The 12374-nt window shown below is 36.8% G+C and overlaps 1 protein-coding gene and 1 pseudogene across 3 annotated transcripts; both read right to left on the bottom strand.

Moving 5' to 3' along the window:
• Nucleotides 1-984: 984 nt before the first annotated feature.
• LOC107878812 (nicotinamide/nicotinic acid mononucleotide adenylyltransferase) lies at nucleotides 985-12325 on the bottom strand. 3 transcript variants are annotated; one of them, XM_047393378.1, is made up of 11 exons: nucleotides 12089-12288; nucleotides 9679-9750; nucleotides 8445-8529; nucleotides 7835-7908; nucleotides 7456-7541; nucleotides 7037-7120; nucleotides 6726-6810; nucleotides 1741-1820; nucleotides 1544-1645; nucleotides 1356-1414; nucleotides 985-1261 (listed from the first exon to the last, which is right to left on the bottom strand). In XM_047393378.1, exons 1-11 carry the CDS (start codon nucleotides 12093-12095, stop codon nucleotides 1156-1158), a joined length of 840 nt encoding a protein of 279 aa, XP_047249334.1. In that variant the 5' UTR covers nucleotides 12096-12288; the 3' UTR covers nucleotides 985-1155. The 3 variants fall into 3 exon arrangements, with proteins under 3 accessions (XP_047249334.1, XP_016581437.1, XP_016581438.1); XM_016725951.2 differs by lacking the exon at nucleotides 12089-12288 and adding an exon at nucleotides 11973-12001 and having other exon boundaries at nucleotides 9679-9737; XM_016725952.2 differs by lacking the exon at nucleotides 9679-9750 and having other exon boundaries at nucleotides 12089-12325.
• On the bottom strand, nucleotides 1828-6719 carry LOC107878813 (annotated as a pseudogene).
• Nucleotides 12326-12374: the final 49 nt, after the last annotated feature.

Genomic DNA, 12374 nt, shown 5'->3' with positions numbered 1-12374 from the left:
TGGTGATTCATATGGTAGATACAATTATTTATTTCAATTATTGAGTGATTCATATATATGATATTATGGTAATTGATATGACAGATACAATTATTGGGTGATTCATATGATATTAATGAGTGATATATATGATATTATGATGATTCATATGTTATTAATGAAAGGTAATGGTGTAGGAAACAAAAGTAATAATATTTTTTAAAAAAAGGACTAAAAGTAGAATTGAAACATAATTAAAATTAAATCTAAAAAAAAGCAGACTAAAATTAAAGAGGAAATTAAAGAAGAAGAAAAAAGAGAAAAAAGACCAAAAAAAATATATCTTTCATAATTAAAGACGAAAAAAGAGAAATATAATTAAAATACCTAAATTAAATCTAAAAAAAAATAGAAAAATTAGATATTTTTTCTTAAATAAAAAAATAAAATGAATAAAAGACAATCTATTATTTCCTCAAATAAATATCTTGTTTGTTTCAAATGTATCACTATTTATATGTATCACCATGTATCACATTTCATGATTTCAAAAAATCGAAATAAAATAATCTAAATTTTATGTAAGTTACCCAACGCATTAAAACTTAGTCGAGTTAAACATGTTATGAAAAAATGAATTAATTTAAATTTACAGAAATGAAGAGATGGAGGCGAATGATGATGGTCTCAATGAGTCATCTTCTTCAACTGCAACTAACAATAGGTTGCCTCGGGTTGAGTATCCATATGGACAGTTCAAACACTAAACTTAAGATGAGTACAGAAGGATGACGTTGCACTTCAATATCCAAGCTACAATAATATTTTATTGTTTAAACTTTATTTGGAGTATTGTATTTTTTGAGGCCCTCTTACAATTAAAATAGAAAAAATGATCCGCCATGCATTTAGTGGCATTTTGAAGAGTCCTAACAATATATATATATATATAGCAAGCAAGTATCCAATTATGGTTTAAAACAAAAACAAAAAAGGAAGGGGAAAGGAAAGGCAAAGCCAATTATGCTTCATAAATAGATGAACTTTTAATGAAATCTTTTTTTTTTTTTTCCAGTTCTCATAATCACATGAAGCCATGAACTCCCTCAACAAGATCTGTATGCTTATTTCTCACACACTAAAAAATAAAAATAAAAAATAAAAAAATCTCCAGATTCAGTTGTTGGATAATTGTTCTTTGTAAAGATTGTGTTGTTTGATATAATCAATTACTTCATCTGCTGTCAAGTACTTCACTGACAAACCTTTTGAGATGCAATCCCTGACATGAGAATGAAAAGCTAGTTAGCTAGTCCACCAATTTGTCCAAGATTCAGTTCATATCCTCCTAGCTAGTCAGATCGATGATTCTCTACCTTAGTCTCGTTGAACTGATTCCATTTGGCACTACTTCATCCACGACTCGGATATTCCTCTGCAAATTTACATGTAGTACACTGTATATTACATGCCTCTTCGACCATTAATTTGACGTTCTCTTTTGTGTCTACTCATCTCAGTTGATGAGCTCAAAGGGAACAAAAGGAGTTCCTAATGAAATTACCTTATATGCATTCAAAATATCATCATTGGGGATGATCTTTTCAACATCCTGGCCACCTCTTCGGACACAAACCAAGCCGAAGTCTCTACATATGGCCCTGACCTAGAAAATCAACAGATAAACATATCCTATTTCTTCTACGAAACACTTATGAGAGCATAACTTCAGTCCAACGTGAAGGAGGTATTTCACTTTACCTGCTCAGGTATCCAAACACCAGGTGTGCTGAAAGATTCTAGCAGATCAGAACCGCATACTAGCATGACCTTGACGTCTTCTGCAAGAAGAATAACCACTGTTTAGAACTCAACTTTAACGGAAGTTTGTTAAAGTCTTCTCCAGATAGAACGGTATGTTCACTTTTGAGCAGTTTCTTAAGGTTGCATAGAGACTAAGTAATAAGTATTTTTTTTATTGAAGAATTTGGTTGTCATCTTTATGATTGATTCCGATAAAACTCTTGCTCAGTAAGGACAGTTCTTCAGTACAAGACATAATTCAATTACGAAATTCAGAATGAATTGAAATTTGGAAGAAAAAAAACAGAAGAAATGAGATGAAAGAATTGCCACATAAATACTGAAAAAAATAAGGCCAAAAATCTTCTTTTGTGTGCTGCTAACTACTACTAATGAAGCAAAGCACTCTATATATTCATCAACTTCCAAAAAATTAAAGTTTCTTCTTCGTGAGCACCATATTATCCATCAATAAGAAGACCAAGATTCAGACTTCATCGCGCAGCTTGTGCCCTGGTAAAGATCAAAGTGTAATCCACTTCACAAAATAATGACAGGAAGCCGGAAGGAGAGTAAAAGCAGCAACTACTCTTCGGGTGCAACTTCGTTTTTTTCATTCATACTTATTCCTCTTTTACATGAGAAGTTAAGAAAGTACCAGTGTTAAAACGGACTGGACAGTCGATGGATCGGTGAAATTATGCATTTTGCAGAACATCACTTCCTCACGAATGGTTTTTGGCATACAAGTAGTCGCTGGTCACTTCCATTCTGTAGGTCGATCACCCTGGCTTCCCAGCGGATTTGGGCAGCTAATGCGCATGCTTTCTCTATTGGACCCAATGTATCAGAAAGAATAATCCATCCCTCAGGCCTTAAAATATGATCCATCTCCAGAAGTAGTTCAAACATGCTGCATCTTTATGAAGCAATATGGGAAGGAAGCCCATTCGCATGGAGAAAATCATATGTTCGGGGATATGTAGGAAAGGGTTCACATCAGTTATGCAGAACACCGGAAAAACCTCGATCATGTATGAGAGGAAGTGTATTACGCACCCCAAGAGGAACCACATTCATCACCCATACCGATTTGCCTGCCTTCATCAATGCAGAGCTAAGACCGGGATAATGAGCATTCAACAACAACAACAAACCCAGTACATTCCCACTTAGTGGGGTCTGGGGAGGGTAGAGTGTACGCAGTCCATACCACTACCCCTAACGAGATAGAGAGGTTGTTTCCGATAGACCCCCGGCTCAAGATACAAGGCAGTATGACAGGCGGTAAACAAAACATCAAAAACAATGAACATGATACAATAACATAGATACAACATCCACAAAAGTACATTGCCAAAACACGGGACACCACAAATCCCCTACCTACTGACTACAACTCAACCACACCCTTAACCCTCTATCCTAATGTTTTTCCTTCAAATCTTCCTATCCAGGGTCATGTCCTCAGTCAGCTGTAATTGCTCCATGTCACGTCTAATCACTTTTCTCCAGTATTTCTTCGGTCTACCCCTACCCCGCTTGAAACCTTCCAAGGCCAACCTCTCACACCTACGAACCGGGGCATCAGTGCCCCTCCTCATCACATGGCCAAACCATCTCAACCTCAATTCACGCATTTTATCCTCAACTGATACAACTCCCACCTTCTCCCGAATAATTTCATTCCTAACCTTGTCCGCCCTTGTGAAACCACACATCCATCGCAATATTCTCATTTCAGCCACCTTCATCTTTTGGACATGAGAATTCTTAACCGGCCAACACTCCGCTGCATACAACATAGCAGGCCGGACTACAACTCTATTATATGAAATTACACACCATATTATATGGAGGTAATGGATCATCATCACCTGGCCTTTTTGGATGGTCAGAGAAAATCAAGGGTGAGAGCAAAGACCAATAATTTCTCAGAGCTAATTTCCAGAAGTCTGAATCCTCGAAGAAATCATCAGGGTGGATCCCGTGAATTTCAAGCTCAGTTGAGTTCAGGGGATCAGATTTGCTATGAATTGGAACCCACCGTTGACTTCTTGTCCCAGATATACAGCTCGCAAGTGGTTGGTAGTACATTTGCATATCATTTCCTTTACAAACTGGTATCTCACCCTGCCTGCTTGATGTATAACACTGAGAATCAGCAGCCTTCTGCCAAATAAAAGTCTCATCTTGCTGTGCCAAAAGAGATCAAACAGAGCTTCTTAGTGAATTCTTCCAGTTGACTGCTTCCCTTCTTTGCATTGGTAGTACCACTATGATGCTGGGTTTTGGGTGAGGTTAAAACAAAGTAACCTCCAGGCTTGAGTAAACAGTCAATTTCAATAAGAAACAGCCCATCTTTGCTATTCCAAAAGATTCCACATTTAGCACAGTGAACCATGTCATAGGACAATGATGGAAATGGAAGCTGTTTAGAAATGAAACTGCCAATGACAGCTGGAAGTCCTCTCTCGAGGACTAACTGAACTTGGCTACCAGATGGCTCATATGCTGCCACACAAAGAGCCATCAACTTCAGTGAGAGTAGGCGGACACCAAAGCTATCAAATCCACAACCAATATCCAGCATGGTACGCACGCACACCGGCTTGAAGAAACTCTGAATCACTTCCCAGCCCAATCATCTCCGCAATAAGGTGAGAGTAATCATTGACACCATCACCATTCAATCCATCCTCCAAATGGAAAGCAATTTGGTTCTCTTCCAATAACATTAGCCTCTTTGTCATGCTTCCCGAAGAAAGGAACTGACCTTTGGTTAGCTTCACATTTCCACTCCATATGACATCCCTAACTGATGGCCAAGTCAGTGGAATCTTGTACTCCTTGGGAGGACGAACCAAACAATCTTGGTATTCTTGCGATAACTCACAGTGCCGATCAAATTCCTCCCCATCTTTAAGCCCCGCTAACAAGTTTGCAGATACATTATAGCAAGGCACATAATTCTCTCTTTCCTTCCCACAAAGACCAAAATCCTTTATCCGGTTAGCTCCCAGAGAAATGCTCTTTAGCTCTAAATAATCATTTTTTGCTTGCTCCTTTAGCTTTCTATAATTCGTATAGATATCAGGCTTTGCTGAGGATGTCACACCAAGTCAAAGGTAGTAGAAGATGATCCTAATAATGCTATTAGCACAAAGACACTAACCAGACACAAAGAGTATCCAGCTGAGTGGCGGTCTAGGGCCGAAAATTAATGATAGTTTATTAAGCAAAGGGCTTCTCATGGCCAAGTTTCAAGAACCCCTTCGAAAAATCTCTAGTTGAGTAAACACCACTAGGTGGTAGTAGCTATTGCTTCAACCTGAACCTCCAACAACTATGAAAACTGTAATATATCATCAGAGACCATCTCCCATATATATCATCCAAAATTCAAACAATTTCAACAAGCATTTGTTTAAACCACTATCTAAGCTCAACATAAGGAAATTCCCCAATCATACCAAACTAAATCAAGATCATAAATCAGGCAAAATTTCAATTCCACAAGTCTCCACAACCAACTAAAATAAGCAAATGCAGATCAGTAAAAAGTCCCCCCTCCTACAAGATTATGGCACATCAACTACCAATGACTCACAATCACACACACACACAACCAATCCAACCAATGCCAACAATTCACACACACACCACCAATCCAAACAATGCCAATTCCCAAACACCAACTCTCTATTCCCTTACAAACCAAACCAAAACAATTCAAATCCTCAGATCACCCAAAAAATGAGTTCTTGATAATGGAGGTGTAAATGTAATAATGTGTCTCTATATGTATGTTATAACAGTTGCAGAAAGTTATGCAGAGTTGGGATAAGTAATAAGTAGTTTATTAGGTAGTAAGAAGCATGCGCATTGATTTACAATAAGTGGGACAAGTTGAGTGATGGATTATGGTTGCTCAATTGACCTGAACTAGCAATTATAAATAATATAAGTGAAAATATTCAATTTTACAAACTGAACATCAAACCGGAAGAATCGAATGGAGAACACGACATTCAATTTGAAGCTGCGAAAGTACACAATAAAGCTACCTCCACAAGAGAAATGAACTGCACAGTGATATACCAACAAATCGCTCAGAGATTTAGACAATGAAGAATCTAGGCTTCAACAACTAAATCACTTGCTTTGGAAAATAGTTTCTTCTTTCTTTTCCGTCAACTATAAGTTGGTAACAACCAAAACATATACCAAGCATGCAAAGTTTCTTCTTACTTTACCTTCAACTGTATGTTGGTAACAGCCAAATATATATACTAAGCATGCAACTACCCTAAGATTTTTAACTATTGCTAATTAACCTGCTGCAACATTAGTCTTTGTTTCCTCGCTTAAACCAACTACCAACACCATCCAAGGGGAAAATTGTGAGCAAGAACTTGGAGATGAAACCCACCAGTTCATGCGCAAGGAAGATCTGCAGATATGAGCGTGTAGAGTTTGATAATCGTACACCACGTATTGCAACTCCTAAGTAAAGCCAGAGTGTAGAAAAATTGCAAAATGGACGTGTAGAGTTTGATAATCGTACACCACGTATTGAAACTATACTAACATGTTACATACTAGATAAGATGGAGGCATAAAAAACGAATGCTAAAGATTTCTGCAAGCTAACGCTTTCACACATATGGCTCTTGTAAAAAAGGAATAAGGTAGTATGTTTTCTCCTTTCCTTTTTCTTGTGGGTGGGTGGAGTGGAGTGGGGTGGGGATTGGGGAGGGGGGGGCTGGAAGGGGGTAAATGAAATTTTCTTTCACTAAAAACATAGGAATGACAGAATATTTATCAAAAAGAAAAAGCTGGTTTCAGGGGGATAGCAAGTTTCCCATGTAACATTGACCATTAATCCGAATTTCGATCAACAGTATTCCAACAGACTGACTTATGCCAATTATGGATCTTACCAGTGGATGCCAAACTTCCATCACCGACAGCGGTTTTTATTCTAGAAAGAACTGCCAATGTTCGTTGATAGCTATCCTGACCTGCCTGCACAAATAATTTCAAGCAAAATCATTGACGGGATGAAGGTAATTTAGTTTGTCCCAGACTGCGGCAGTAGTGTAAATACATCAAATATAAAACTGGGTGATGCAATCATACCAAGTAGAACCTTAATATTTCTCACATTCAAAAGGGAGGTTTTGGGGATTCTTTTTTTGGTGGATAGGAGGAGGAAGAGATAAATAGATTGATAGAAAGAGAGAGAAGACACCTCCCAGGGATCCGTCATAACAAATTCTGAGCTTTTACAAGCTAACTCGCACATTGCAACACGATGCTCAGCAGATATAAGACTCTACAAAAGTAAGGAGGAAATACATTAGTAAGATCTTTCCTGTGTGTTAGTAACAACAAAACAAGATACAAAGCATGTCCCACTTCTTAAAACATATTTGACCTGAAAAAATGCTAAAGAGAGCAAGAAACTACACCTCTCATGACTAAGAAAGGACATGATATTATAAGGCAATATCAGGTCTCAGACCAGAAAACATATAGACTAAGATTCAGAATGCAAAATCATGATGAGCAGAAGCAAGTGATAATATGCAAAACTAGTTGTACAATTTTGTTTTCATTTCTCCCCTTACAAGTTATACATTTTGAAGTTCCTAAAGATATTCTAGATACCTTCTTCTTATATGCATCATTTACTGGTGACATGTAACCTCCAATCACACAAAATCCTTCTGAAGTCAATGCATCTCTTGCCAACTCTGAATCAACATCGCGAAAAGTTCAGCAAAACCCAATAAACAGATTAAATGAACTTCAAATATTAAAATCATATTGACTCTAAGCAGCTTATGTGCCGGGGGACTTAGGAATATACATGACTTGTCACTTTCATCTGAATAGAAGAAAAAACATAGAGGATTCTTTTCCTTGGTACCCACTCACATACACCTCCTTCAATCCGCAACCTCCCTCCCCAAGTGGGAATAAAAAGATAAAAAGAAGAAGAAAAAGATCGGCGAGGGAAACATAGTAAAGGTTGTATAATACGTACCAAAACAACGCAAGTGCATATAAGTTGGAGGATTGAAACTTCCTGTTGATACAAGAATTACAGATGTCCTTTTCCTAGTAGGAAGAGTGAAAGTTAGCAAGTTTATGTAGCAGGGGTCAAATAGGGGGGGAGAAGGGTAAAGGATAGAAAATAAAATGAAATCCATAGTAAACCTAAATATGTAGGCAACTATGTATATTCAGGTCTTGCTTCTTTTCACTTTTTTACGGGTGCCTTTATGACACCCTTCAATTGTGAGAGTTGTCACATTGGAAAGTAGACTCGGAAACTACTCAACTTTGCTACTTTGTAATAAACTTTTTAAAAATATTAAACCTGTCTATCTCCTTTCCAACATGAATACCAGTACATTTTTTAAGAACAGTGAAAACTACCATTTCGGGCAGCTTAACATATCATAAACAAGCATAATTCATGACAACTGTGAATTGGCAGCTCTAATGGAAGAACAAAAGACAAATGGGCATTATATAAACCAAAAACAAGTGAATCAACATCATAACTTTGCTGTGACAATCTACGAGACATTAAATCAAACACTAAAAACTAATGTTAGAAAGGCTAGTCCAAGATCACATACTAAAGTTACCTCCTCGCAGGACTTGATGGCCCCTCCACTTGTTTTAATAAATCCAAAGACAACTTATCCAATGGTAAAGCAATATCAGTCTTACCTACGAATTTAAGAAGAATGGTTAGCAAGAAAACGAGTTGTACGCTTGATTTAGAGCAGATTCAATAACCAACAAATGCGGACCCACATTTGCTAGTCATAACACATAATGGGCAGCCCAACACACTAAAACTCCCGATATGCACGGGGTCTGGGAAAGGACTGGACAACAAACTTTGAAAAAAGAACATTTCTCTATTGAAGTTGGTGAATGGTGAATGAATTCTCTTTGTATTCTATTCTACTATTTGTCCAATCCAATCTCCATTCAAGCTTTTTCTTTTTCTAATCCTAATAGAAACCCACTTTATACTGAAATGGCAGATGTAGAGTTAGTCCGCCACATTCATTTAAACCCAGTAATTTCATTGCGGAACATAAATTTGTGGAAAATTTCATTATACTTGAACAACGGATAGGTTTGAAACCATAATTACAAAAAATACAACAGGTTTAATACTAAGAACCTCAAATATTGAACCCATATACTAGTTTAAATCCTAGATCATCTTATATGTGCCAGACTAACAAAACACATCTTAATAGAACTCCCAAACACTAGTAATAAGCATAGGTGGAAGGACATAAAAGATACTATTTTATGAATATTGATGGCTTAGTTAAATCATTGCCTTTAACATGCTCGCTAATGGTAAAGGGACAATCTTTTTACATGAATATCACCATTCTCTATTCCATTTTCCTGTATAATTCCTTAATTTAAACACTTTTTAGGACCAAAAAAAATGGACGAGGGTCTAGCCAGAGAGGGTATGTGTATAATTGAGTGAAGAATCTGCTTCTCCTTTCCTCCCTTCTCAAGTGTCTGTATCTTCTCATCTCCCTTCTATCCTCTGCCGCCCTGTTATTTTTCTACTTCCTTGATTTAATCTTTTAGGTTTTCTTTGTAACAGTTCGTTTAAGCTTTCAATCAAAGGAATCAGTTCCCTATGTTGAGTATTTTAAGTGTTTATTACATCAACATACAACTGTAAAGCCAAGAAATTGACTCGATTAAGCAACTTCCAGCAAGGAGTTCCAACAAAGAAATCACTAAGAAAGCAAAACAGGAAGATGCATTTCACTACTAAAAATCAAACAGCTCATGCAGACATTTTACCAAACAGGTAATACGCATTTCATAACTCACTTTTCTCAACACAGTATCTTGAATCAAACAGCTCATTCAGACAACTCGAAACATCTAACCTGAAATAACAACCTAGGATAAATATTATTTGTCCCCGAATCACCACATTTTATGAACATTCATGGATTAAACTAAATCACAGACGTTTACATGCTCACAACTGATAAAGGAACAATATTTTTACATGAATATCAGCATTATCTAGTCCATTTTCCGGTATAATTCCTTAATTAGCACAATTTATAACAAACAAACAAAAATTCAAAATTGACTACTTACTAGACATATTGTTGGTGAAGAATATTTTCCAGCAAGGAATTCCAACAACATAATCATTAAAGAAAGCAAATAAGGAATTGGCATTTCCCTACTAAAATTCAAACAGTTCATTTCAGGCATTTACCAAACAGTTAATAGGCATTTCACAACTCACTTTTCTAAACACAATATCTTGAATCAAACAACTCAATCAGACAAATCGAAGCATATAACATGAAAGCAACATAGGATAAAGATTACTCGTCCCCAAAAGTCACCACATTTATGAATATTGATGACTTAAATTAAATCACTTCCTATAACATTCTCACTAATGGTAAATGAACAATCTTTTTACATGAAGCACCCAAAGGTATAGCCTAGTGATCAATAAAGTGGGTGAGAACCACGAGATCTCAAGTTCAAATCTCAACAGAGACAAAAACACTAGCTAATTTCTTCCTATCAATCCTAGCCTTGGTGGATAGAGTTACTCGGTACCCGTGGAGTTAGTTGAGGTGCGCGCAAGCTGGCCACAACATTCTAAACACAATATCATGAATCAAACAACCATTCAGACAACTCAAAGTGTCTAACATGAACACACGGTAGGATAAACACTACTCGTACCCAAAAATTACCATATTTTATGAATATTCATGGATTAAATTAAATCACTACCTTTAATATTCTCAGTAATGTTATTATGGTAAATGAACAATCTATTTACATAAAGCACCCAAGGGTGTGGCCTAGTGATCAATAGAGTGTCCGAGAACGGTGAGGTCTCACGTTCAAATCTCTGTAGAGACAAAACACTAGGATAGAGTTACCCGGTACCCATGGAATTGTTGAGGTGCGCACAAGCTGGCCACGACTTTTCTAAACACAATATCATGAATCCAATAGCTCATTTAGACAACTTGAATCGTCTAAAACATGAAAACAACTTCAGATAAAGATTACTCATCCCCAAAAATTACCAAATTTTACAAATATTACAACAACAATAAACCCAGTGTATTCCCACATAGTGGGGTCTTGGGAGGGTAAGATGTACACAGTCCATACCGCTACCTCCGGAGAAGTAGAAAAGTTATTTCCAATAGACCTCTGTGTGACGCCCCGCGTCACTACCCATTAAATTCATCCCGTTTTGGACATAATTCCAAGCGTTTCGGACACATTTCGGAACCCGACGGGGCTCCCTCAACGTCTCGGGACAAGGCCAACGTGGGGGCATCTTTGGGAGGTCAAAATACAAGCTCGGGTCAACATTTATGGGGCTTTGAAGCCTTGACCAGCTGGGCAGTGGCTGCTCTACAAAAACAGCATACTAGACAAAGGGCTTTCTACTAGTTCGTGGCTTGCATGCCCAAATGGGGTAATGTTGACTAAGCATTTATTGTATCCTTGACTAAGGGGCATTATATATAGCTTGTAAAGGCCCTCTTGGGCAGATCATTCACTTCCAATATTCAAGAAATATAATCTGAAAATTGGCTCTTCGGGCCTCCCAAAACCGAGTGTCTTTCTTGCTATTTCCTTGTGAGTTCGTGTGAGTGTTCAAAGGTTCTTGGGGACGAATTTAGGGCGGTTTAGGACTGAAGTTTAGCCTCGATATCGTGAGTGTTAAGCTGTCCGCACGTGGCGAAAATTAGGCCCGTGACATCTGGCTCAAGACAAGGAATAGTAAACAATCCGTAATAAAGCATGAAACAAGATGACATAACATAAATACAACACCCACAAGAAATAGTAAATAAATTCGTAATAAAGCATGAAATTTACAAACATTGATGGCTTAAATTAAATCACTAATGTTAAATGAACAATTTTTTAAATGAAGCAGCACCCAGGGTGTGGCCTATTGATCAATAAAGTGGACGATAACTACAAGGTCTCAAGTTCAAATCCAACAAAGAAAAAACCACTACATAATTTCTTCCATCTATTCTATACTTGTTGGAGTGTAGAATTAATTGAGCTGCATGCAAATTATCCAAGACACAACGTTGATTTAAAAAAAAAATTACATGAATATCGCCATTATCTATTTGCACACTTAATAGGAACAGAAAAAAAAATGGAAACCTGTAAACGCATATCAATTAGAGAAAATAATTAAAGACTAGCAAAATTGACAACTTACTAGACATGTTAGCTGGTGAAGAGTATTTTCTATGGTACTAAGAAAGTATTATATGGTGTAAGAGCTTATAAATAACCACAATAAATATGGTTTGCGTGTAAAATACGATGAGAAATTTTATAGTTATTCCATCTTTTCGGGTAGAAAGTTGAGCCGTGGAGAGAACAAGTATTTTGGTCAATTAAAAAAAATATATGTATTAGAAAGAATAAATTGGTTAAAATAGAATTTATCTTTTATTTATGAAAAATATAATAAAGTATAAGCCTGTAAGGGAAGAGTTAGT

Source organism: Capsicum annuum, chromosome 7, assembly GCF_002878395.1.
Source record: "Capsicum annuum cultivar UCD-10X-F1 chromosome 7, UCD10Xv1.1, whole genome shotgun sequence".
Taxonomy (NCBI): domain Eukaryota; kingdom Viridiplantae; phylum Streptophyta; class Magnoliopsida; order Solanales; family Solanaceae; genus Capsicum; species Capsicum annuum.
This window is presented reverse-complemented; position numbering and strand designations above follow the sequence as displayed.

Coding starts and splice junctions, on each gene's coding strand:
- LOC107878812 (XM_047393378.1), bottom strand. Junction 6,811..7,036: donor TTATGACGGATCCCTGGGAG/GTGTCTTCTCTC, acceptor TTATTTGTGCAG/GCAGGTCAGGATAGCTATCA. Junction 1,646..1,740: donor GTGTTTGGATACCTGAGCAG/GTAAAGTGAAAT, acceptor TTGATTTTCTAG/GTCAGGGCCATATGTAGAGA.